The 27,946-nt window shown below is 35.9% G+C and overlaps 2 protein-coding genes across 8 annotated transcripts; both read right to left on the bottom strand.

The window, feature by feature from the left end:
* Positions 1–1,328: 1,328 nt before the first annotated feature.
* Positions 1,329–3,967, bottom strand: LOC107599018 (pre-mRNA-splicing factor SPF27-like). The gene is made up of 6 exons (XM_016290508.1): positions 3,819–3,967; positions 3,502–3,594; positions 3,345–3,415; positions 2,115–2,171; positions 1,915–1,995; positions 1,329–1,802 (listed from the first exon to the last, which is right to left on the bottom strand). The coding sequence occupies exons 1-6, from the start codon at positions 3,909–3,911 to the stop codon at positions 1,676–1,678; spliced, it is 522 nt and encodes a 173-aa protein (XP_016145994.1). The 5' UTR covers positions 3,912–3,967; the 3' UTR covers positions 1,329–1,675.
* A 1,246-nt stretch (positions 3,968–5,213) lies between these two features.
* Positions 5,214–27,139, bottom strand: dennd2c (DENN/MADD domain containing 2C). Of its 7 annotated transcripts, XM_016290414.1 has the most exons (21): positions 26,975–27,139; positions 26,483–26,903; positions 25,893–26,003; positions 21,858–22,888; positions 19,678–19,802; positions 18,752–18,864; positions 18,193–18,360; positions 14,755–14,827; positions 14,628–14,672; positions 14,318–14,505; positions 13,465–13,574; positions 13,313–13,382; positions 13,013–13,090; positions 12,770–12,910; positions 11,534–11,682; positions 11,272–11,449; positions 9,867–9,908; positions 8,821–8,929; positions 6,554–6,796; positions 6,377–6,463; positions 5,214–6,277 (listed from the first exon to the last, which is right to left on the bottom strand). In XM_016290414.1, exons 4-21 carry the CDS (start codon positions 22,721–22,723, stop codon positions 6,246–6,248), a joined length of 2,817 nt encoding a protein of 938 aa, XP_016145900.1. In that variant the 5' UTR covers positions 22,724–22,888; positions 25,893–26,003; positions 26,483–26,903; positions 26,975–27,139; the 3' UTR covers positions 5,214–6,245. The 7 variants fall into 7 exon arrangements, with proteins under 7 accessions (XP_016145900.1, XP_016145901.1, XP_016145898.1 ...); XM_016290415.1 differs by having other exon boundaries at positions 25,893–25,945; positions 26,483–27,139; XM_016290412.1 differs by having other exon boundaries at positions 26,483–27,139.
* Between the last annotated feature and the right edge of the window lie 807 nt (positions 27,140–27,946).

Genomic DNA, 27,946 nt, shown 5'->3' on the forward strand with positions numbered 1-27,946 from the left:
ACAGAGAAATACAGATTTAAAAAAAGAAAAGTAAAACAATAGAACTTATGTTTTTTTTTTAAGTACGTGTATTGTATATTATAAAATAAATGTAACACTATAACGCTGTATTGGACGTTAAATAAATTAATATACGTAAATATATAAATAATTGGAATTGCAATACAATCTTTTTTATCCTTTAAATTTAAATGTAATATTTTAAAGCCACAATTTCTTACAGTCAAGGTCTGCAATTGATCAGACTTTTGTTAATCAAAAGCGTCACACAAACCCATTATAATAAATGCCATACTAATCTTCATCCTTATTAAATTAATTTCTTTTGCGAAAGTAAGCTGTTTGTGGGCGACTAATTGCGTCTTTGACTATTTTTGTGCGTGTTCAAGCTGCACTCATTAATACGTTTTACACATAGATAACTGAATAGTACTTTGGGAAATGTTTATTTGATGATTCACACGAGATAGTCTCCAGTGCAGTTATACCAGTAACCAAATAAACGCTCTTCATGTCGCGGGTCGCCTCGCGGGGGCGGATGTGTTGAGATCACGTGGCTTTTGCTGATGAAAAAAGACGCGTGCGTTTTAAAATCAGCAGAAGGGGTAAAACACACACATGCTTACATGATATGCGCACATTCCTAATGCTAAATAATAAGATCCCATGTTACAAACATATGCAGTAGGATAAACGTTCTTCACAATACAACTTTAGTATCAAAAGTTTACTTCGATTCTGAAGCAGCATGGAATATGAAAATATTGTATAAGTGTGATGGGAAGATGTTGCATTCAAATCGATTTTTAAAAATTCAAGTTAATGAGCAGTGTGCACTCCCACATTTTGGGAGATCAAAGAAAAAGCACCCTATTAAGCAAGATATTTAAAATACCTCAGGACAAACAGGCCACTAATTGCAAGTACCTAACCACTGTGGCATGTAACAATTTAATAGAAACGTTTAAAACTTAAGTTCCTTTGAACTTTACTTTGATCAAAGTTTAACTCACAGCAAACGTTACATGTTCAAGTTAATGCAATATTTTTTTAATCTATACTACTGTACAATACAGGTCCCTATAGCAGTTTCTAGTTTGTTCATGTAGAAGATCAACAGGAATGGCATGAGACAGGAATGAAGTGATTTTAAAAAAGACCAAAAGTGTGCAACTTAGCCTGTGATGTTCTTAGATCATTTATATTTTCCATTTCCAGACACATTGGTGAAGTCTTCACTGAGAAACTGAACAATGCAAGTCATTATTTTACCATTTTATTGTATATATTTTTAAAAAGTATTACAAATAGAGTAGAACATAAAAATTAAGATGAACTAAGTGTCCACCAGGTAATCGTACATAAACACAAAATTGTTATAAATGTCAACACACCCACATTAACTACTTTATGTATACAGTAAACAAATGTGAGTTACTGATTTCCAGAATTGAAATGGACATCTTGTTTATTTTTGGTGCAAAATCATGAACTATACACCAGCTTACCCTCTGTTTGCACTACAACACTATTGCTCATTTGTGTTTTACAAAGACTATTTTCTCTGTTCGTCACAAAAACGGAACAAAACAAGAAACACAACATCACACTTTGGTGATCCTTTGCTTTAGCAAAGTCTGACAGTTTCAAGATGGTCTTAAACCGTTTTCATTATTTAAAAGTCCTGTCGAATATTCTCTTTGTTCTCATCACCCTGTTGCTGTTTCATCTGTGCCACTTCGTTCTCCAGCTGTATGATGGCTCGCTCAATCTCATAGTTCTTACTAACGAGAGACACCCAGCTGTGAAAACATAAGCAGAAGCACTTCCATCAGAGCGGAGTAAACTAATTGAATTTAACTCGAGACAATTTCTGGAAATGGTTTTCATATAGAAACATAATAAAGTACTGACTTTGACTCAAGTTCTCGTAGTTTGGCTCCTCCAGCCAGCTGATCGTTTTTGCGCTGCCAGTTCAGATCCTGTATCTGCTTTCTGAAAGGAGAATAGAAATATTAAGATTAATTTTAAAAGCTAGTTAAATAGTTTGTGCACAACCACAATATCCAACACCCATTTGTAAAGTAAATTACATTGACCAACAAGTCACTCACCTAGCCTTCTGCAGTTCCTTTTGCGCATTTTCAATCATTAAGGCCAAGTTACTGTTTCACAGAGAAGACAACCAATTATGATCAACATAAAATCCACATGTGTCATTAAAGAATTAAATAGCATTTTAATCCTGTAAGCTTTTTAGTCATGACCCCGCAAATGGCATTCACCATTTTCAAAACTGACTTTAACCCCTTTAATAATGTAGTACAAAGTAGGTCCTATATTAAAGGAATAGTTCACCCAAAAATGAAAATTTGCTGAAAATCTACTCATCCTCAGGCCATCCAAGTATGGATGTACATCCAGTGTAAATGAGTTTGTTTCTTTGTGTGAACAGATTTTGAGAAATGTAGCATTACATCACTTGCTCACCAATGGATCCTCTGCAGTGAATGGGTGCCGTCAGAATGAGAGACCGAATAGCTGATAAAAACATCACAATGATCCACAAGTAATCCACACAACTCCAGTCCATCAGTTGACACCTTGTGAAGCGAAAAGCTGCATCTTTGTAAGAAACAAATCCATCAAGACTTTAACTACACACCATTGCTTCCAGCTAAAACATGTGTCCTCTATCTAGGGCTGTCAAACGATTCACATCCAAAATAAGTTTGTTTACATAATATACATGCGTGTGTACTGTGAAAATATATATTTATACACACACACCCCCATGTACATATTTAAGAAAAACGACGTCTGTCATTGCCAACAAAGGGTATATAACAAAGTATTGAGATGAAATTTTGTTATTGACCAAATACTTATTTTCCACCATAATTTGCAAATAAATTCTTTAAAAATCCTACAATGTGCTTTTCTGGATTTTTTTTTCTCATTTTGTCTCTCATAGTTGAGGTATACCTATGATGAAAATTACAGGCCTCTCTCATCTTTTTAAGTGGGAGAACTTGCACAATTGGTGGCTGACTAAATACTTTTTTGCCCCACTGTAAATGTTTATAGCTGCTACTGCTGGAGGTATACTTTTGTGATGTGACTGCTGTAACGGTATTTGGGTTCTTTTTACTTATTTGTAAGAATTTTGTTTTATACAGATATGTGGACCCCAGGAAGACTAGCAGCCACTTTGTGGAAGCTAATATGGATCCAAATAAACAAACAATAGATGTATTGCAATTTAATTTAAACTAGGTTACATTAAGCAGAACACAAGATTAGAGTTGACCACCTGTAACAGAAGTTTAGCTCAATAAACTTACCTCTTCATACTGAGCAGCTCCATGGGTTGACGAGCTGACAGTCTCTCAAATTCATTCCTCATGATCTCGGTCTAATGAGAACAACATAACACCAAGATTATTATGCGAACATGTGGATTCTAGTAAAGTAGTAGCAGAATGGGTATTTTTCTTGTACCTCAAAAGCAGAGAAATCTGGTGTGGGAAGGTAGCTCAAATAGTTCTTGGTTGGTCTGTATCGTCTCGTCTCTTCCTCCACCAAAGCAGCTGCCTAAAATTGATTCGAATATCATTTCTCTTCCGCTAATAAAGATAACTGGAATACAATAGCGTACTTAAAACAGAACCATAAGGCGCTTAAACTGTCTCATTTAAGAACCAGAAGAAGGCGCAGCCGTTAGCTGTCTGCATAGTGACAACACAGGTCAAACATGTATTATTTATCGTGGTTTTAAGAAGACAGAACGTTCAAAAAGACATATTCAGTCTACTTACGGCTTCTCTGACCCCTGGAGCATCATAACCCTGGTCGAAATAAGGCAGAGCATCGACAAAAACATCACCAGCGACTGAAGCCGGTCCTGCCATCTTTTACAAATACACGCTTCACGCTCTGCTTCTAGTATGATTGAATTGAATGAAATACAAACATCAGCGCCCCTTGTGTATCGGAGGAGACGCGCGCGGTTTTCCCGCGGAATCTGGCTGCTTGTAAACTGTTGCATCGTGTTGTTTTTTCCACTCGCGGTTTAAATGTTTGATATATCCTCCTGAGAACCAGAAATAAAAAGCTTTGTGAATTTAGTATTTTTTCATGTCATTACATTGTTTAGAGCATAAGGAAAAAATGGTCAAATAAATTTTTTTTTAATTATATTTCATTCATAAGTTATGCTATGTCCTCTGTAGAGGACACCAGGACTCAGTTTTTCTAAAAAAAAATTAAATGACATGAATAGACATGAAAAGGCAAAAACAATGGGATTTTTAAAAAAATCACCAATAAATTTTTAGGTTTCAGGATTTTTTTATAACTAACTTTGTTCAAGGATGCACTGTAAAAAATGACCGTGAATTTAACGGTAAAACACTGTAAAAATGCTACAGTAAAAACCTGTTAAATGGTTAACGGTAAATTCCCCTACTATATACGGTGAAAAACTGTATTGGACATTACATGTATTGGACATAAATTTTACGGTAGTATACCGTTTTTGGAAGTGAAAAATACCGTATAATTTACAATGAATAACCGTAAATTGACATTCCCAGAATTCCCTGTGTTACTATTATTTCATAACAGGAAGTCATATTTTGATTTGAAACCCCATAACATTTTCCCGAGATGTTGATTTATGACAAACAATTTGAAAATTAATTAGATTTAAATAATATTTACAAAATATCATCATATTTCCATAAGGATGTACAATTGTATCACTAAATTAATATCAGCCATTTTTAAAAACCAAGGAGAGGGACTGGTGATGGTGAAACATCCCATCATTTGGTATCTCTGGAAAGCCCTGAATGTGCTCTGTACAGGACTCCAGACTTACAACTGTGACATGTGAGGTCTCAGAGAAATTCACTCAAATATAATGTCCACTACAGAGGCAAAAACTCCATAGCTGGGTCTCAGGAGGATATTGCATAAATTGAAATTGACTGGAATGTGTGTATTGAAATATTTTACATTCTGCTAATGATAAAACTGTGCTAGATTATGAGTTTTGTGAGGGAAGGCCCTTATGAGTACGAGTGATTTTCAAGTATTAATTTGTGTATAACGCATGACTGTAAATCATGTGTTTTAGGTATGGGAGTGGCATATGTTGAGTTTTAATATTTGGGTAGGGTCAACGGGCTTGTTATTACAGCCCAGGTTTAATTAGCCTTTGGGCTGATTTTATTACGCAGCAACAGTGGCTCACTGTTGTTACATGTTTTAGGAATAATAGTAGTCATCAAAAGTATTAAAATACACAAATGGACTTATGTAACATGTCCAAAAAAAGGGTCAAATCTATATTATAGCTATTTAGCTTCTTTCAAGTAGCCACCAGATCCACATTACTGCTGTAAGTGCTGTTTTTTAATAATACTGTACACTCCACTTTCATTATACGTTTCTCATATTTTAAACCCAAGCACCCTGTACATTCTCAATCGCTGAACACTCATCCAAAATTTCAATTTCTACAACAAGATCACATTGTTTGATTCCCACTTCCTGTCCAACATTGCTTCAGAAATGTTTTTTTATTTTGAAATGTTACAAAAAAATATCAAATGTTGTCTAAAAACAAAACTGTACAAAAATGTAAAACTGAAACATTTGCAACGATAGTTCTCAAAACAGAAAATCTGGCTAAAAATAAATGCTTGACATTTAACTGGAAAGACAGTTTCCGTGCATAGGAAGAGTCATAAATTAATTCCTGAAGGGGAATAGAAGTCATCCTTCGTCATATTTTCTTTGAAACAAAAAAATGTCCAGTTGGAAAAGGTTTTCGGTTAACACATAAGCTTACCGTATTGTCTGGTTTAATAAAAAATACATTAAGACAATAAAAACATGCAAGACCTCTGATATGGCCGTTACCCCAACTCTTGTTATTATGCATTCATATTCAGATTTGTCCTTATTTATCAAAATTACAATGTCATGACTCATGACACAGACTCCTCCCTTTCCTCTTTGTTCTAATTCAGTCCTCTTTGTTCCTTGTGGTTATGAACTAATTTCCAGCCTTTTCGTCATTCGTGACGGGAGAATTTTCAGGGCAGAACAAGCTGATTCCAGTCTTGAACTCCTCTCCACCCTTCAGCATTGGCTACGGGAGAGGAACTGACATGCTGGTTGAGTCATCACACGATTTTGAAAAAAAGCCGCTCATACTTGGCATCTGAAACGGTTCTCTATTTCTTCTGCAAGAATTTCATTTTATTTCCTGCAAACCAAAATATTTGTGAATAAAACAATGGAAATAACTGCTTCGGCATTGTTATCTTTTTATTTCAGACAAATGGAAAAGCAGCAAAAGATTTACCGAGCCCCTTAAGAAATTTGTTGACTCCACTTGGTTCAGGTTCAGGATAAGAATCCAAATATTCTGCTGCTCTCATTTCAAACAGCCCTGTTAAACAAAACATTCCCCTCATTACTTAAAGGAATGGTTCACCTTAAAAATAACAACTTCAATAACCCAGAATATGTCTTCTCTCACCTTTAACACCTCCTTTTCTGAGCTCTCGGTCATGAATGAAACCAGCAAACATCTGCGTGTCCATAAAGAGCTGGAGAATCTGTCGCACTCCTCGGGATGGATGAGATTTCCTGAAAGCGTCTCTCTGCAGCTCTCGGGTGCCACCGGGTCCTGTGTCGCTCATGTACAGAGAATAATGTCCCACCAGCTCAACAAAGAACCACACAAACGCCTCTGACACCAAAGTGCTCAGGTCTGATTTATCTGTTAGGAGAATGAAACCACAGTGTGACACATTGATACTGCATAGTATATATAAAAAAAGAGCAACAAACTACATGGAAGCTTAAAAAGCCCATAAAATAAGACTTTTGTGGTTTATATGCTAATGTGAGGCATAAGGAATAGTTCACACAAAAATTAACATTAGCTGAAAATGCTTCACTCTATACAAGATGTAGATGAGTTTGTTTCTTCACTGGAACAGATTTAGGGAAATGTATCATCACTTGCTCACCCAATGGATGCAGTGAATGGGTGCCGTCAGAATGAGAGTCCAAACAGCTGATAAAAACATCACAATAATCCACACCACTCCAGTCCATCGATTAACATCTTATAAAGTGAAAAGCTGAATGTTTGTAAGAAACAAATACAACATTAAGACATTTTTAACGTCTTACCACTTCTTCATGCTAAAATAAGAGGCCGCTATCCATAATATTGCTTTCTACATTGAAAAAGTCATCTCATCTGAACGAGGAGAGAAAAAATGCACAGAACAAGCACTGTTTTAAAGCAAAAACAGTGGATTTTGATATAAGAGGGATAGATTTTTTCCACTGGAGGAAGCATTGGAGGATGGATATGGACTGGTATTTGGGCTAGAAGTGAAGGTTTAAAAATGCCTTGATGGATTTGTTTCTTCTTTTCACTTCACAAGATGTTAATTGATGGACTGGGTGTGTGGATTATTGAGATGTTTTTATCAGCTGTTTTGCTTGTCAAACCATTGAAGAAAAGCATGTGAACCTTCAAAATGGGTCTTTATTAAGGCAGCAGTAGGTATGCAAAATTTTAAAATGTGTATTATATACAGTTATATACATAACGCTATCGCGTATAATTATATACAACTATAGCACGTCTATTTTCCTATTTTTAAACAGGACATTTAAATAATCAAATAATAAATAGGATTATATATATTATAAATATGCTTGGAATAATAAGAATACATTTGATCATAAGTATTTTTAATACATTTTCCACAGTAATAAGAATACATTTTATTTTATTTACAGCAGACTATCATGTGACTGGCCTCGTGAGCAGCGCGTTAGGATCACAGAACTCGCTCCTCCACTGTGAATAAATCATCATCCGTATTAATGAGTTTTATCACCGAGGTGCCATGTAAATTGTGACCCTGGAGCACAAAACCAGTCTTAAGTCGCTGGGGTATATTTGTAGCAATAGCCAAAAATACATTGTATGGGTCAAAATGATTGATTTATCTTTTATGCCAAAAATCATTAGGATATTAAGTAAAGATGTTCCATGAAGATATTTTGTAAATTTCCTACTGTAAATATGTCAAAACTTCAGTTTTGATTAGTAATATGAATTGCTAAGAACTTCATTTGGACAACTTTATTGATTTTCTCAATATTTAGAATTTTTTTTTTTTTGCACCCTCAGATTCCAGATTTTCAAATAGTTGCATCTCGGCTAAATATTGTCCTAACAAACCATACATCAATGGAAAGCTTATTTATCCAGCTTTCAGCTGATGTATAAATCTAAATTTTGAAAAATGGACTGGTTTTGTGGTCCAGGGTCACAATTTATTTTTACAGACATCCACATGAGAAACAATTACTGTCCAAATAGGGCTTAAAAGTATTTGCTATTTGATAAATACAGGCCTAAAACGTCCTGTTTTAATAGGAAATGTGAACACAAGAAAACGGTGCTCGTCAAACCATTGGTCCTTTAATATTTAGTATAACTACCATAATGACTATTTGCCGTTGAGCCGGCTTAACGAAACATCTGTAACACCTGAAATCATACTTGTCGGCATGATCCTGACCTCACTGGCCTTGTTTAACGGTTGGTTACTCATCACATCATGAACACACAGACAGTAGGGTTTTAAAACGTGAACAGCTCATTCTGACACAATAAGACAATGAACTGAACCTTCAGTTAAACCAGTTTAAAACTGAACTGAGTCAGATGCTGTGGGTTCGGCTGTGAATAACGGCATGTGTGAGGACTCTAACCTCCTTTCCTGTCTCTCGTGTTTTGTTCTAGGATCTCCTCCCTGTTCTCCAGTATCTCCTGAAGCGCTGCCTGCAGCTTTCTAGGTAAGATACAGTCCTCGTCTCCAAGCTAGGACAACAGAGAGTAGAGAAAGATGAATATAGAAGCAAATTCAGGAAAGAAACAGACATTTTGATACAAAGATCAGATGGGCCCATGATAACATTTCACAAAATGATTTGTCAGCAATTAGATATTCAGCAGTTAGAAGTCTGATGTAGACTATTGTACAAAGGTTAGAAATGAGTATTTATTTGGCAAGGATGCATAAAAAATTAGGGCTGTCAAACTCGATTAATCACAATGAAATTAGGTGTGTGTATTTATATATAAATATACACAGTACACACACAACACGTAAGCACACACTTTTATTTTGGATGCAACTAACCACGATTAATCGATTTGGCATCCTTAATTTAAATCGATCAAAAGTGACAGTTAAGACATGTTTCAAAAGATTTCTATTTCAAATAATTTTTTTTTACTTTCTATTCATCAAAGAATCCTGAAATTGTATCTCGGTTTCCACAAAACTATTGCACAACTATTTTCGACATTGATAATAATAAGAAATGTTTCTTGAGCATATTAGAATGATTTCTGAAGGCAATACATTTCATTATAAGATATATTCAAAAAGGAAACAGTTATTTTAAATTGCAATATTATTTAAAATTATTACTGCATTTTTGATCAGATAAATGCAGCCTTGGTGAACATAAGAGACTTCTTTCAAAACAATGAGGATAATACTAACCCAAACTTTTAAACGGTGGACTATAAGGAAAACAACTGGAATTGGATGACAGTATAAATATGACCAAAAAGACTTCTTTAAACAATCAGATTTATGTCTTTGAATGATAATACAGCTACTCAGGCCGTGACATGAGTTTCAGACCACACCCTCACACACACACACACACACACACACACACACACTTGTGGCACTTTCAAAAGGACACACCTTGTATTATTAGGAGACTAAAACCTGCATACTCACCTGAACGACAAACTTGTCCGCACACAAATCCACAATAAGAACCTGAAAAAAGAAGAAAAAAAAGGATGGAAGGTCAAAATGACAACAGAAAGCAAGAACCCATTTCATGTAATAAAAGTATGTGTCTTTCATGCTCTTTCTAAATGGAAAGCATAAGAAAAAATATTCTAGGTATGTGACATAAAAGTCACTAGATGGACCTGACAGGAACCTCAGAATGCAGTGTTGTATAATTTTCCAAAGTTCATCAGGTTATTTATACAAGACAAATGCAATCTTGTATTCAATGAAAGATTGCAAAATTATTACAATTTTTACTTAATGCATCTGCTAGACTTTAAAAAAGAAAGGCTCCAAATGGAGCATTTTGCAGTAATGCCATAAAAGATTCATTTAGGGTTCTTCAAAGAACCTTTTAGTGAACCATTCTTATTTTATTATAGAAAATAACATTTTAAAACGCCAAAGAACCTTTTTTTTCACCAATAAGACCATTTTGTCCAATGGAAATGTTCCATGGATGTTAAAGGTACTTCATGCAACACAGATGCCAATAAAGAAACTTTATTTCTAAGACCGTGTAGCACCTAGACTTAAACTTGGATCCTCTTATAGATATGATTTTAATACCTTATACTTCTGTCAAATAGTATTTTATTGCTGGCATGGGGAATTTCAAGCTGGTAAACAATGGAAACAATTCAAGGAATGGTGGTTATTAAATTAAACTCTGTAGTCGTAATCAAATCTCAGAGCACTCCTCTGTTGATTAGAAGCATCTTTAGACAGCCTTTGAGAAAATTCTCTTTCTACAGGCCAGAAGATTCTTAAGTAAGACTGAAAGGTTTTGTGCATCATGTAAAACTGGATTGTTTTGAAATAAAACACTCTATTGTTCATAACCCAGTCAAATTATTCAAACTAATCTGAGAAAATCTCTGGAAATCTTTAACACATTCACACATGACCACCAATACATCATACATCAATATTACCCAGTGTTTATTAAATCGTGTACATAAAGATCTTTATTCTGTGGATCTTAGTCAGCTTATTGAATTTTATGCAGATGAAAACGAGGCTGTGAGGGGTAAGACATACAGTCTTTACAATGATAGGTCCGGGAACACGTTCAGTTGAAAGTTATTTTCAGAAAGATGTTTCATCAGATGCTAAACATTAGTTACATTAGTTGCTAAACAAAAGTACAATCCATTGAACCCACTGTATTTCTATCCCTCACAGCCTCAATTTAATTCCTGTAAAATATTAAATATGGCACTATCCCAACTAAGGTCTACAGGTCAGAAAGATTACTACAAAATTAATTACTACCAATTTTGGTGGAAAAAGCCTTGATTAGAATTTTAAGTGGACTTAAATAGGCTCCTTCAAAGTGACTGACCTCCTCAATGGGCATATCCAGCACCTCAGGCAAGGATGGAGACAGCGCCCCCATTACAAAAGGAGTGGGAGAGCAGCATATGTCCAGCATGTTGGCAGGAAGCACCGGTACGAACGTGTGCTGCCACGTAAAGGGATACAGCAACGCCAAGGCAGAATGGGCACATCGGGATAAGACACTGGCCAGAGACAAACAGAGTTAGGTTTGAATTTAACTCTAGCCGTAGCTCTATATGGATATCAGCATGGGTGGTGGTCTGTACCCAAGTTTGTCTGCGATGAAGATCACTCTCCTCTCCAGCAGCAGAGAAGCGAAGACCTGCAGGAGTCTGGTCACACTGAGACACTGTAGCAAACTCTCAAAGTCCACATGCTCCAAACGAGAGTCCACCGGCCTGCACAGAGTCAGAACCTACACATACAACAGAGACACGCAGATGATCCTCAGAAGATAGTGACAAACCTGTTCTTTGACTCGAGTAATTCAAACGGTTTCAAATAGTTAAGAAACTCCATGCAAAAGGCAAAATTGTGTAACAACAATATATAAAATAATAGAAAATTACTCTATTTTGTTTAGTATGGTTTAATAAAAATCATTTGAATGTCAAGTGCCTAAAAATGGTACATATTCATAAAATAATTTTCTTTTAAAACAAAAAAAAACTGTAAAAAAACAAATAATAATTAATAATAAATGATTATGTAATTAATAATGTAATTATTCATAATTAAATTTTATTAAAAAATATAAATTTATTTTTAAGTTATCTTATTTTCCAGGCTTAAGCATAAGTACAAGATAAAACAATTGTGCAAAAAAAGTAATTAATAATATTAAATAATTCAAGAATGCTTGTCCCTTGATTTTTTGTCACAGGTGTTATGTTATAAAAACAATTCTGAAAATATAGAAAGTTGTAGAAAAGTACTTCCAAGGTCAAAGTGCATAGTAAAAAGGCTGTTCAAAAGTACATATGATTTTCCTGCCATGTTGAAAAAGTTTTTATTTACATTTAAGATGATATTTTGATGCATGGTTGAAGTTCATTTTAAAATTGTTTAATGTTCATGTGATTTTTCTTTCAAGATTTTCTTTGAAATTATTATTTGATATTATAACTTATTGATTTTCATCTGATCAGCGACATGTGGTTTGAGATGTTACTGACACAATCTTTAAAAAAAAAAAAAACTAATATATGATAAGTCGTCACTGGTGTTGCAACCATTTATTTGTGAAGTAAAATAATTATAAAATTAAAAATCAAACATTTTGAAAAAATAATTATAACAACAACAAAGATCCAAGTTGCCATTTATGACTAGTAATAAATAATGTCAAGATTTAAATAAACACCTATAATCTGCTTTTATGGGAGAAACTAAATTCAAAACTTCATTTTGTAAGTCATAACCCACATGTAGTAGTGACTACTAAATTAAAGTCTAAACTAAAGGAATAAACGTGATCTTTCCTGAGTTAAACAATATCTTACCTCATTGCCAGAGCCCGGCAGGAAGCTCTTGACGGTGATGGTGTGTCCAGGAGCGGGAAAGGGGGCTTCCATGACACTGTGCATGAAAGGATGAACCAAGGCCGGGGAAATCTCTCTCCTCCTCTCCACCTCCTCCAAGATCTGCTCTCAAACATTTCAGACAGTTACAATTCCGCATCTGTCTTACAGGTTTAGTGCTGATTAAACAGGAAATTCATATCTGATCTCTGAAATGTCCCTGACCTTTGAGAAGAGATTGAAGCAGCCCAGTCTGCTGATGATGCAGTGAACTTCAGGCAGTCTCTTCCCCTTCCCACTGGGCTGCAAGACACCGGTCAAAGGTCAAGGTTAGTGCAGATTTACTACTGAGAGCACACCATATGCTGCTCTCCTATACCATTTATTCACCGTCATGTTTTTCAAACCTGCATGATGACTGATGAGATGTTCGGAATGACAATGAATAAAAAGTGACAGAATGTGCATGTTTGCGCAAAGTATCATTTTTAATTGACCAGAAGAGATTACGTTTACAAAACTCACCAGGATTTTGCGGCAGTATCCAAACAAGCGACTTCCGTCCTCCCCCGTTAGGACAAAAGAAAACGTTTCACTGTGGGCGATAATCAAAGATTATATTAGGAGTGTGAATTAGTTAGCCAAGTAACATATATTGTTTAATATTAGCATATTACCTGTTGTGGTCCGAGGAGGGACGCCAGTCATGACAGTCAGGAAAACAAAACTTGGGAATGGCCCTTAATCTGTCTTCAGCCTCACGAGACAGACGAGAAGACTTCTCAAACTAAATGCAAAATAAAGTCAGAAAAATATTTTGTATAATCAAATAGATAATAATGTCATTTTCTATATTGATTTCTTATTTATATAATTAAAATGGATTTAAAATTAAAAAGTAAAATGTAAATAATGTTATTATATTTGATTACATTCATATAAAATAAATATTAATTACAACATATAAATACATATTATAAATAATTGAATATTATAACTTAAAAATTAGTATCTTTCATTTTAAATGAAAATGTACATGTAAATAATTTGTATATTTGATTATATTTATAAAAATAAACAGAGTTACTATATAAATAGAAAAATAAATATTTAAATATTTAAAAAATATTAATATTTAAAGAAAAAATAAATATATATATATATATATGAAAGATACAGTGGGTACGGAAAGTCAATATAACAAAGAGTGAAAAATTTAAGGGGGTCTGAATACTTTCCGTACCCACTGTATATCTATCTATCTATATATCTATCTAGATAGATAGAAATGTATATTATAATTTAAAAAATAATTATCATTTAAAATTAAAATGTAAATAATTTTATTACATTTCTATAAAAGTCAGAATTACAATATATAAATATCAAAAGAAATATAAAAATATAATAAAAACAAGTAAAAAAGAAAAAGAAAAAAGAAAGAAAATGCTGAAACACACATTCCACAAATTAAGAGCCGCCATATATTTTTCCCAGAATTTGTCATTACAATTTATTAGGTCTCTTTACCTTCGTAGGGAATTGTTGTGTGATCTCAGGGATGTATGCGTTTCCAGGGGAAGCTTTTCTAAGTGACACCACTACAAATTGCTGGAAGAGCTGCTGCTCTTGTAGTTGGATCAGGTCCCTCTCTAAAGTGCGGTAACCCGGCCGTCGCTTTAAAGTTGACTGAACGTACACTGTTCGCTGGGAGTGATCTATGGGAAAAGAATGTAAACAGCCTCGATGGGTTTAGAAAAACTGCTCGACTGGTTTGATATACAAGTTCAACTTGAATAAACAAGAGTTCTCTGAGCCGAGGCCTGAAGTTGACACTGACCTTTAGAGCTCTCCTCAGGATCACTCTCTGTTCCACTTAATTCATCTGCCAAAAAACACACATTTACTGCCTGATTAGACTTCTTCTCTTGGTAAACCAGGTAAATATGAAATATGTATCCTCTTACCTCTGGTTGCTGTCGCCCATACTCGTTTCCTTCCTCTTTTGGCTTCAAATATCTCCTGGATCCTGTTTACAAGCTGCATGAGAAACACACAAACAAGATTTCATTTTTGTATCCTAAAAGCAATATTCCGGCTTGATTACAACTTTAGTTTGTACACTAATGTTCAAAAGTTTGTGGTCAGTAAGATTAACTGCGAGAGCAGTGAGACAGCGCACTGTTGTGGCATCTGCCCTTGATGAGCGGAAACAGCGTGGTGGTGCTTTCCCCCGATAAACACATAATGCTCACTATGTGTGTGGACAGTAAAGACCTTTTAGGCACCACTCAGAGCAAGCATCATGCGCTGCTTTGACCTCCACAGGAGTTTCAAATAGCGTCACGGAAGAGTGATTTTATGAGGTTGCTATAGGTATCAGAATGCAATACACTAAACAATACAAACATGTATTTGAGCTTAGAAACGAAAAAGCCATGACTTTGATTCTTTGCAGATTGATGCTCAAAAAGTGTTGAATGTGGGTACATGAATCTTTACTGTCTCGAGATGCTCTTGAAATGAAGTACCATAAGGACAGCATACAGTCTCATTTTAGGTTAAATTACAACCTGTCAAAATTGACTTTTTTAATGTAGGTGACGCACATGACATACAAGTGCTGACGATTATAAGTTAGAAGGAAAGCATACTAAAACATTAAATGACAGCAAAAGATTAAATCATTAAAAGGATGACTGAAATATATAAATGAATCGTAAAAATATGCCTCAATCAACAATTTTCATAAAGAAAGATTATTTTTAAACATTTATTGTTGATTTGCACTCTAAAACAGTGTGTCCCAGCTATTTTGGTCTTCTGTACCCCTCAGCAAAACTGACTTCCAACACTATGACTTCCTTCTAAATCACATTATACATCATTATCAGTCCTAATATTATTCTTTTAAAAAATGCATTATTTAAAAATAAAAACCAAGTAATATTGTGCGTAAAAAACAGACTCAGCAAGCAGGTTCTTCTAAAAAAGAGTGAAGCAGTTTAAGAAATAAAGAACATTCTTTTATAACTAGACATTTGATGGGATGAAAATAAGAAAAAGCTTTGAAAGTGTCCATAAGACAGGTAAAGAGTATTGCTGTTATGTGTCCAAACCAGTGTTATTGTTAACTATGAAAAATAGTTTTTGGTAACTGAAATTAAATAATATAGAAATTTTAGATGAAAAACAAAACAATTTCGTTTCTTAAAAGGGTTGTTCAGTGGTTTTTTCTAGGCTTGATTGTGTTAATGGGGTGCAGTCTAACATGTGTTAATGCTTCGTTTTTTTAAAAACGCATTATTTTTCACATAATTTACCTTTATTCCACACCGCTCTGTCCCTTCTCTTAGAAACGCGCTGATCATTTCCTTCTTTTATGAAGCCCCTCCCTCAGAAATAGGCGATGGGCTCTGATTGGTTAGCTAGCCCAATGTGTTGTGATTGGCTAAACCGCCTCTAGTGCGCGTCTAAATGTCCCGCCCCTCACCTCAGTGGCATGTGCTCTGGTTGTATTGTAAACAACGGCGTCGTTAATATCGCTTATCAGTTTGAGCCCGATTGAGAAGCAGAGGATATTATTGAAGAGGATCATGCAGAACCTGTGCAAGCATGGCTTTTAATGGTAGGCCTATGTTTTTTGTTTGTTGTTGTCTCATACTTTTAGATACACTGTTATTTGTAAATGCTACTGTTTATGTTAGCTTTTAATATATGGTTTTATCCTGATTAAAGCTTTAATACAGTACAGCAACTGCACTCGCGTCCATGTATAACGCCTCTTCTCTAAAGCAGCGCAGCATGGCCTCGCCCCCTTTGCTGCCTTTTCCAGAGGGCAGGGTTTATCTGGGTTTGTGATGTCCCGAACCCGGGAAGTAACTTGTTGTAGTCCCTACCAGCCGTTTTTCTAGGCATTAAACTGCCAGAATTTTAAAAGACGATATATCCGTTTGCATTGAACTTTCAGCTTCGTAACTTTGCAGATATTGTTTATGCTCAAACAGCAACATTACACACTAACTAATGTTAAAAAAGTGAAATCGCAATGAACCACCCCTTTAAACGAAAATGAGAAATGTTGCCTTAGCAAAGAAATGAAATAAAATATGCTTAAGTTGAAGTACTAAAATTACTAAAAAATAAAACTGAAAAGCTAATTATAGGAATATTACAAAAAAAGCACATAATTACTAAAAGTTATAATAAAGTTCAAATGAAATCAGGAAATATAAAAAAAGAAAGCCAACTAATAAGTACTAATACTATATCTAAATAAAACTAAAATAAAATTTTGGTAGTGTCTTCAGATGTTTAACTTTGAACAGATGAAATAACATCTGCGCTAACCCGTCAGCACAACCTACAAAAGAACTTGACATCTGACTGAACAACTTCCACATTTCCCACATGCTGTTTGATGTTAAAATGGGTGATTTCTATTGAAGAAAGGCTGGTTCTTGCCTCCCCTTTCTGCTCACTCTCTAATATTAAAACAGCATTTCTCCATGAGCTTCATCTACACTGCTTCGGCCTGCTGATTTTAGCTCTTCCAAAATAACTGTATGGATCATACTGACACAAAGCTGAATATAGCTGATTAGTCAGCAGCAGCATCCAGTATGATGCACTGGCACTTCATGATAATCCTCAACCTCTCGTGCTCCAAAACTGAGTGTTTCCTGCCACCATCCATCCATCTTCTCACCACTTCCTCCCTCCCTTTCCCTCTTCCTGCTCAAGCATCAAAGCTGACATTTCTACTCTGACTATGTCTGTTTCTTTTTCTTCTTATATTCACTGCTATTTTATTCATGAGAACTGGGACAAAACCGGCTAGAGAAATGGTTTATGTATCAAATGCATCAAAAATGATTTATATAAAATAATTACCCTGCATCATATTTTCTGAATGAATTCCAATACTTGTTTCTTACTTGCTTACAGAATAGAGCATGTATTGCTCTAGCAGTTCACATTTTCTTACAAAATATGATGCATTTCATTGCATTTTTTGCTTTCGACAACCACTTGTAAGGTAAAGAAGTTTTGTATTATCCCTTAACTTTTGACATTTGACTGCTTTAGTTGTTTTGATAAGTGCATTAAAGCTGATATATACATTTTTATTTTGTGAAAAAACTTTCCCTAATGTAATTAAAGTTTGTATGAATATTTTTGCATCAACTCATGTAGGTAATATTAGGTCTTTTTCTCAAGATGCTGGGCTGTATTGTCAGCATTTGGGTGCAGCTTCTGTTTCTAAAATACTAAAGAATTTATTATATCATGTAAAAGTTTGGTTAAAGTTCATATGCATACAATCAGAGAAACAGGTGACAGCAGGCACATGTTGAGCAATGTTTAATGACGTCTCAGGCACGTGTTTATGCATGTGGGTTTACCGGGGGTTGTCGGTTTGTCCTGTATGTAGTAGCAGGTTTGGCTGCTGATGATTTAGGAGTGTTTGTAGTAGAGGTACGTGTAGGTGACGTTATGGATTCTTTGCGGTCCCGCCCCATTTTATGCAACCGGTCACTGTTAGGTAATAGTGTGAAGGGCTTTGGTGAGATCTGCATACAGTAACAGACAAGAGAAGAAGTGGGGAAACAGATAGTTTAGTTCAACAATTAGCCAGTGGCCTTAATGTTAAATTAATTTTTCTAATTAAAAAAAAAAAGTTTTTGAAAGAAGTCTCTTAAGTTCAATAAGGCTGCATTTATTTGATCAAAATGCAATAAAACGGTAAAAACGTATAATTTAAAACAACCATTTTTTAGTTAATAAAGAAATAAACTGCAAAATGATGAGTGCCTTTTCTATCTCTTTTGATCAATACATCCTTACTGAATAAAATAACTAACTTTTTGAAATAAAAAAGTTTTACTGAAACCAAACATTTGAGCTAGTGTATATGCTTACTGAAATCTGACAAAATCACTATGCATTTAAAATGTCAGTCACCTTGATGTGAGGGCTCTCTCTCTGTCCAACTGTGTAGTTTCGTGGCCGTCTTATAGGTAAACACATAGGAGAAAGCTTGATGTCTTCATATGGGTTCTCTTTTGACATATCCGCTGTAAATGATTAGTTGAGAAAACGTTGCAGCTACTATAATAATAATAATAAGTCACGCAAAAAACATTTTGGTGTTGCAATACATTTAGGGACATGCAAAACAACATGGTTTCAAAATCAACTATTCGGCGAATAAGATTCCTTTTTGCTTTCAAAAACAGCTAGATGGTCTAATGCAGCTATCTTGGGATGCATTTTTGATAGTTAAGACTATCAAATTGACATGGCATCTCAAAAACAGAGGAAGACATCTAAGAAATCTGTCTGTGTAAGCATGTTAATTAATGCAAGTAAAGCATGCACCACTAAAACAAAAAAAACTGTACATTGCCTTTCAAATGTTTGGGGTCAGTAAGATTTTTCAATACTTTGAAGTCTCACCAAAGCTGCAATTATTTGATCAAAAATACAGTAAAACAGTTAAAACAGCTGTTAAAACTATTTGAATATATTTGAAAATATAATTTACTACTGTGATAGCAAAATGTTCAGCATCATTACTCCAGTCTTCGGTGTCACACAATCTTTAAGAAATCTATTCTAATATGACTGAAATTCTAATATGCTGATTTGCTGCTCTTTTCATAACATTATAAGTCTTTATTGTCACTTTTGATCAGTTTAATGTATCCTTCCTAAATAAAAATATTAATTTCTTTAAAAAAAAAAAAATCTTTCTGAACCCAAACATTTGGATGGTAGTGTATAAGAAAAAAGTGAATACAATAAGACGGGAGTCAGTGCAGACATATTGTGCTTCACAGTGATATCAGATTGATGACGTGTGTCTTGGCGTTCTCAGAATCACTCACAGATGATGTCCTCATAGATGCTGTCTTCAGACCGGGCGTGGTAAAGACCTGATCGGAGGCCCTCCTTCCTTCTAGAGGCCTGTTGCGCTGTCCGCCGTACCACATCCTCAAACTCAAATGACTTCCTGTGGAGAAAAGGACCAAGAGTGTGAACAGTCCCTGTATTGTGATCCAACAACAAGGTTTGGGACTTTCATAAAGGGTAACCATTAATCCAAAACGGAACGTTCCAGAATTCACATCAAACAGTTAAAATAGACATGATATAGAATTGATACATTATGACTGGAACAGACACTGGGCTCCAATTAATCAAGAAGAAAAACAATTAGAGGAAGGAATAACCAACAGTGTGACTGTATGAGTGTTCAGAAAGCCCTTGAGTGACCTCAGTAGGCTTCGTTGAAACAGAAGTAGGCCAAATGTGGACAATGGGCTGCGATTCTGCCAAAGAACAGCTGACATGACAGCTGGGGACGAGGCCAGACAGCTAAGCTATCGCCCACTCACAGCTAAACTCTCCACGCTGTCCTCTGACACAAAGCTATACAACTCAGAGTATGAAATAAACGAGAACGACAAGTAGATCTGTACACTTTCTTAAGAAACTGTGAGTGGTGTTTACATAAGTTCACCCCAACTTAATAAGTTCTGATTTGTCCACTGTTTTGGAACTGACATTGATGAGCGGCGCTGCATGTAAAAGCTGAAATTATTTTAACTTGACGTCATCTTAAAAACGTGGCACTCATGTGCAATACGCTGCAAAAGATGCTAGACATTAGCACAACGGTCATGCATGTCCTTCTAGTGCATTCTAGTGCTTGATGTTTTTCCCCATACTATGAAGGTCAATGGAGCTCCAATGTTCATCAAAATATCTTCTTTTACGTTTAGAAAAAAAGACATTTAGGTAATTTTTGGCTAAACTGTCACTTTAAAGTGTCATGAAACATGAGATGTTAACATATATGAACAGGTTGAACATCAGTGAAAACAACAATAGCACTCATTATGTCTATTATTAAGGAAAAGTGGTTATTTTTTCATTTTTTGGAGCAATTTCGTTCTTCCACACTGTCAGTTCATCTCTGTAAACATTACCGTAACAACACGTGGCGTGTGCATGAGAGAGCGGTTTCTGCGCTGAACACCGCGATGAGTTTAACTACACTCACTGCACCAATCATAGTTCGGACCGGACCGGAGCAAGCGTGTTTCAAGTTTTGTGAACATATTATATATTCTCCATTCTATGATATTCTTGCTCGGGTCCTTCAATGTAAGTCTATGGGATGTTTAAAATCTGATTACTTTGAAAACTAATAGCACACCTCTCCTCAACAATCCACATGATTTGAGCTATTAATCAAGGTAAGGCATGTCGGTATGAGAATGTTTCAGGCCAACACCTATTGTTCGTGAGGATATATCATTTGTGACCAGGTTTAACAGGTTTTGAAAGCCAGCAAAACGCTATTTATAAAGGCTTATCAACCCGCTTTTTTGTACAATATAATTATATGAGGAAGTTGTTCGATCACGTTATATTGCTAGTTTTTGGAATCTGCCATTTTATTAACCCAATTATTTTATATTAACTCATTGGTATGACATTACTTATGATGCAGCAAAATTTAAATACGACAAACTGGGTGGAAAACCAAAAGTGGAAATAATATTACTTTAAATCAGAAATTTTATAAAAGACCTGAAAGAGTGGACAAGTACAATGGTGGAAATGGCATCATATGGATCTAAAAATGCTGTTAAAGACTTCAACAATTAAAGAACAGAAATAATTGATGGCAATTTTGTGTTTGATCTTGTACTTCATCTGTATTTTCTTTTTGTCTCCCTTCCCCCTCTAGGAACTTGTAAGCCATATGATTGTTTTGTTGTACACATGCCTGCTACCAACTCTAAAAACCTCAATGAAAGAAAGACTTTGTTTACAATAACTAAACAAATTCTAAATATTGTAATATTTTGTATATATTGTGATTGTGACATGATTACATTAATATATGTAACAATGAAACAAGATTCATTCATGAATAAGAAATTGAGTTTAAAGTATTTACAACTGTTGGATGCTGTACTAAAACTTCCTTCATTTCCTTTTCTTATGTTTGGGATTAGCTGTGTAATGTAATCCACACTGTGGGAAAAGTATTCACCTGTTCTTTCTGCTTCTGGAAAACCCATTGATAGTATTGACTGGACAAGGAGGAGGTGGACAGCTGGGTGGCTTTAGTATGATGTCATGCTTCCGGACTTGATTCGATTTGCTGACTGATGGAGTCTGGTTCTCCAGTTGCATCCATTGGCCGGGCGGATTGCTCGCACCCTTGTACTGGAATGTGCGCTGTGGTTTAGGTGGAGGAGAAGAAGGTCCAATTTCACCAAGACCCTTAGTCACTATTGAGGAATCCTTCTCCTTCTCCCATAAAGAGTCATCTGCCTCCAGTCTTTTCCAGAAACCCCTGGAGGTGTAAAAGTTCCCCGGAGGCAATGACGCCTCATCTACACATTGAGGTAGAGATGTAATTTCGACATCTGTGGAATGGTTTGTCTTGATATTATTGCTTTTAACATTCAGTTTAGCCACTTGGACTTGGGTTACAGTGCTTAAAGGCTTAGTCACAGGAGTTGATGTAACTAATTTATTTGAATGAGTTCGATTTCTTGGGAAATCAGACTGGAGTTCATCTGTAACAGGTCTAAAAGTCATCTGGTTTTCCCTGAAATCCAAACCCAGGCTTTTGGCTTTTGATACAGTCGCTTTGTTATGACCTCCATCATTGCCATCAAGTCCATTTCCAAGGAGGTCCCCTGAAAGCCTGCGAGATGCAAGATTCCGCTGGGGCTTAATATTCCCACTGGGGACGTCCTCCTGCTGGCTGAGTCCCTCCCATTGGGAGATTTTCTGCTTGATGTTGATGCCAGGCTCTCGCGTCATCGGCCACGCTGCCGTTGTTGTCGCCGTCTTTCCTGCGACGACACTCCCCTCTCTTTTTCCATGGTCCACTCCAAGGGCCAGCATGACGACGAGGCTGCTGTCACACCACAGGACTGTGTGGCATTGCAACAGCGAGCCTATCAAGGAAGAAACCCTTCCTTTGTGGTGCAATGAAGTTAATAAAGATCACCAAAGAACCCTTTTCCTGTAGGAGTCAGTTCCTCTGCCATTCTTCCTTCACTTTGAAGCCTGCAAAGGAAAAAAGCAAACTCAACAAGTGGGTTTATTTAAGATTATTTAAAACTGAAATGGTTACTGGTTTGAGTTGATTTGTCAAATACTTTGGTGAACATTCCAAATTCCTGTATTTTGTCATTTTGGCTGTGCGATATTGAAGAAAAATGCGATATGCGATAACTCATTAAATAATGCGATAGTCGATATGCGATACGATAACGCTGTGAACAGTAGTGCTTTACTCTAGCATTACATAAAAATGTCATTTTAACATTAGTGTAATAATTTTAACATAAGTTTAGGAACTGAATAATAAAAAAGGAAAAATACAACACTGCTTAGTATTTACTCTATGAATTCATAATGCACTGATTCTTATTTAAGCTATAAATGTTATTTAGGTAAGAGCAGGGAGTTATTTTTCATAACTTTTGTTCATGGCCCCATATATTGCAAGCCGTAGCGATATGCATATTGTGATATGTACATTTGCGATATTTCGATAATTTCGATATACTGCACAGCCCTAATTAGCCCATCTCGAGCAGCGTCTCTTCAGTTCTGCTGCACACGTGCAAAGTTACAATGATATAAAATTAGTGTCATTAATTTTTTTTGTTTGTCTGTTCACACTGATGTTAAAATGACATTTTCTAAATTGTGACAATACTTTTTATGTAATGCTATAACACTGCTGTTCACTTTCAGAAGTTGTAGTGATTCTTTCTTTTCCAAGAAAGAATGTGAAACAAATTGGTTATATAATTTTCATTTTTAAATATTTTAAAATATAATTGAAATTGATTTTACACACTTTAAGCAATATCGTATCGCATATCGCATTTTTCTTTAATATCGCACAGCCCTAGCCCTAATCAGTGTTGGGGAAAGTTACTTTTAAAAGTAATGCATTACAATATTGCGTTACTCCATAAAAAAGTAACTAATTACGTTACTTAGTTACTTTTTATGGAAAGTAATACGTTACGTTACTTTTGCGTTACTTTTTAAATCTGGACAGGGCTTGCTTGTTTGTTTTTAAATAAAAAAGTTATATTTTTGGCAAATATAAAAGCCTTTTCACACCAAAATTGAAATGAATAAGCCTCAGGCTGAAGGGAAAGTAAATTTACGTCCGTACGGTAGAATGCAGAAAAAGAAATTTCAACACACTTCAGCAATAAAAAAAAAGACGCACAGATGTTTGTCTAGCGTAATTTGTGCTTATTAGTACGGTTGAACTGGATCATTGAAGGTCAGAAGCAAAGACATTGGTTAATAGAATGGGATTAAATACATAAAGGATATTTGTGTTGTTTAACATTTAATTATTGCAGGTTTGCGTCATATTCCGAGTTGCATTATTTTTATTCATTTTGAGGAATACTGAATCTGTGTTTTTTTTGTGAGTGAGATGAATTAATGCATATTCATATTTATTTTAGAACTACAGTAACATCTGATTTCTCTCAACATGGGGACAGGAGAGCTGTCAATCAATAAATTGGAAAAAAGTAACTCAGATATTCTCTTGTAAATTAAAAAGTAATGCGTTACTTTACTAGTTACTTGAAAAAAGTTATCTGATTACGTAACTCGCGTTACTTGTAATGCGTTACCCCCAACACTGGCCCTAATATATATATATCTATCACAAAAAAAATGCAATGTTAGGTTTAATATCACGCATCCAACTGACAAGCACATTTTGCACACATAAAAGATGACGGTCCCTGCATGCTGCATAAATGCAGGAAACCAAAGATCGTCACTGTCAAGGTCAGCAGCGAAACCAAAAATAAAAAACCCTAACAAAGAGGAGACGGACAACCACAGGAACATGGGAGAAGACAAAGCATTCTGGGGGCCTCCATCCCCAGGAACACCCACCACCCCCACTCCCACCCTCTCCAGCTGGGCCCTTCCCAAGAACTGCTGTGCATTAACACACTTGAGCATAATGTAATTAAATTTCACTCCTCCCCAAAAGCTTCTTTCAGCCGCTGCACAAAAAGGATGGGCATTCCAAGTATTTCCACATCCATGTGCGCATAATAGAAGGGCCTTCATTGTGGCACAAGAACGAGCGGTCAGCACATCAATGAGGAAAATATGCACGATTTCATGCATGTTAATAAGCGCTGGTGTCTATGCAACAAAAAGAGGCCACTTGAAATTCCTCTTTCCTGCGTCTACTGTAGACGGGATGGATCTGGCAGCTCTAACGCAAGCCCTCATCTGCAGCCAAAGTGTTTTGGACACGTTGCACATTACGCTGAGAGTTAAGACATGCTGGAATTTCTTGGCACTGCGATTGAACGACATATATTCGGTAAATATGACCACATTTGATCAGCCGGACCCGAAAATGATGCCTTTGTTCTGGATGACCTACATCTAACGTACGCGCTGGAATCTCTCTGTGATTCGAACCAGATTTCATCCCCCTTGATCATCGCATCTACTGACCCACTTGTGTCTGCGAGCGTGTGCAGGAAGGCCTAGCCTGTGTTTCCGGATTCACAGGAAGGCCGGATCAGCAGAATGTCCATAACGATGGTTTTACAAATTTCATCTGGTGTAGTATTTCCAAGCTTGTTTTTTGTGACTCAGATGTCTGGAATGAAATTGGACACGGCAAAGTTCACACATGGTGCTGCGTAAGTTTGGACGACCAGACCAAGCAGTTAATTACAACTTGCGAGGGTCTGCTGCAGTAAGCCGTCTAACTCCAATCATCCTGACTTCAACTTCCCGACTGCGTGCGAGGAGGACGATCCCGTGACGTTAACCCACAACCTGAAAGGCGGTATAAATCCTTTCTCTCTTTTCTCCAAGCCGCCTGCTTCCAGGTACGCCGATGAAGCTCTACATTTGGGGTTTGGTTATCAAAAGAGTCATCAGCAACCGCAGACATACACAAAACACCCCTACAACGCCAACATCAACCAGACACTAGTATTACCCCAGCCCTTAAATGGTAGACAATCAAGACATAAATAAACTATAATATTACCTTGAACAGGTGATCCACCCACCCCAGGTACTTGTGCATGAGGGGACATGTCTCTGGGTGGAGTAGATCAAGAGGGTGGGAAAGTGAGTAAGTTCACTGTCAAAACTAAACCTGATCATGACAAAACATTGTGTCAAATACGGTCTAGCATATTGAGCTGTAAAAGTTAACAAATAACTATGGTGTCAAACTATAGACATTTTCACCCAAAGGCGAAATGCGAAAAGCTGAAAAATTAGACTTTATCCAGCATGAATATATTAATTTTTGATAAGCATGTATATTTGAATGCTAAATTTCAGCATAGTTTAAATGTAAACAAAAGGCGTCTATAATAAGACACGAATAAACATTTAAAAAGGGTATTTATTATTAAAAGCTCTAAAATCAAGTATGAAAAATAAAATATAGAAATATAGAATAAATCAAATGTTAAATATAATGAATTAAAATAAAACAATAAATACATTTTAAATAAGTAAATAAATACATACATAATTACATAAAGAAATACAAACACACATACAAGCAGTAGAGCTCTATCATGTCAGCCAGTTTAGATCTTTTGTTATGAAGAAATATCAACTTACGCAAACTTGCTCGCTGTTTCACAACACATATGTTGGACTCAGCTGAAATAAATCGAAATAAAAGTGCTCGTAAGAGTTCACTAAGAGTAAATACTGAGTCTGTAAGTCTGTCGTGGACTCGAAGTCTTCATATCTTACGGCTGGTTAGCCAGGCGGCTAAAAACTTGCTAGGAAAAAAAAACTCTGTATCCATTCACTTTCACAGCGAGTAAGCGACGCGTTTCAAAGTAACAAATAATTCCCGGCAACTGGCAACAACGTAACTCCTGTTGCTGTTTATATTCCCGACAGAAACTACAGTAGCCTCTCCTCAGCGTTCCTTGAGGAGTGGATGTGTTCGTGGAAGTCCTCCTCCTGTGCTGTCAGTTCCCCATCTGAGCTTCGGTTCCTCTGAGTGGATGAATCAGCTCACGAGCTGCTGCTGCAATAAAAGTGGCTCTTCATAAAACCAGCCATGTGTGTTCATGGGAACTGATTCGGTAGAAAACTCACCATCTTGAAACGGAAATGCTGCTTTATTGTGTTGATTTTATTGTTTTAACTCTATAGTGACACGAGGGAAATGTATGCTAAAACTGCTTTTTATTGGCACTATTCTACAGGGAGCAGTGTAGCCCATAAAGCACTCTTTTATATAAATAGGATATTATTATTTACGAGAGCTTACAATACAATTACATTTTGTATTCATTCTGTGTCTGTGTGTGTATATATATATATATATATCACACACACATACAACACACATAGGCTACACGTGACTTCACATAATATTAACCTATTCATATTGTTGACCTATTTTATTTGTGATTTGTTCTATGTGCTTTGAGGTGTGTTTTATACACACCTCAAAGGAGGATTGCGAACTGCTGCCAGCAAGTTACTGTAATTTCTACAGGAAATTTTTAACAGTGCAGGTGATTGGGTTCACCTGTTGCTGATTTGCTGTCCATTCACCTCAGCTCCACTGATTGGCTGCAGCCAGGAGAAAGCCAGCATATATAGCCAGCACTGTTTCACAACAAGCTGAGAGGGTTGCAGATTGTAACCTGTCACATGGATTTCTTTTTTGCTGGTGCCAGATAACGTTGTTATTAAGTGCTAACCATTGGTGTTACTGTGGATTTAGTTGGGGACTTGTAAGTTTGTTTAGAATTTAAGTGTGTTGTAAGGGAACTTGTAGGGAGGTGGGTGCCTTTTTCTTTAATTGCTTTTCTCCTGGTTATCTGGGTAGTCAAGGAGATCGGGAAGTTAATTTTGTTTTGTTTTATGCATAGGTAAGTTAGGGTTAAAATGGAGTTAGAAATCTTTTTGTTGGTTGTGTTGGCCTTTGCTCCCTCCTGAAGCTTGTTTCCCTTTTATCTTTTTCTTATGATTTAATAAAAAAAACGTAAGTTCTTGTTTGGAGGTGTTATTGGGGTTGGAGACAAGAGGTCCCTGTGCTTTCTCTCTCCAAAATGTTAC

The sequence above is a fragment of the Sinocyclocheilus grahami genome, unplaced genomic scaffold (genome assembly GCF_001515645.1).
Source record: "Sinocyclocheilus grahami isolate Dianchi unplaced genomic scaffold, SAMN03320097.WGS_v1.1 scaffold259.1, whole genome shotgun sequence".
NCBI classification, from domain to species: Eukaryota; Metazoa; Chordata; class Actinopteri; order Cypriniformes; family Cyprinidae; genus Sinocyclocheilus; species Sinocyclocheilus grahami.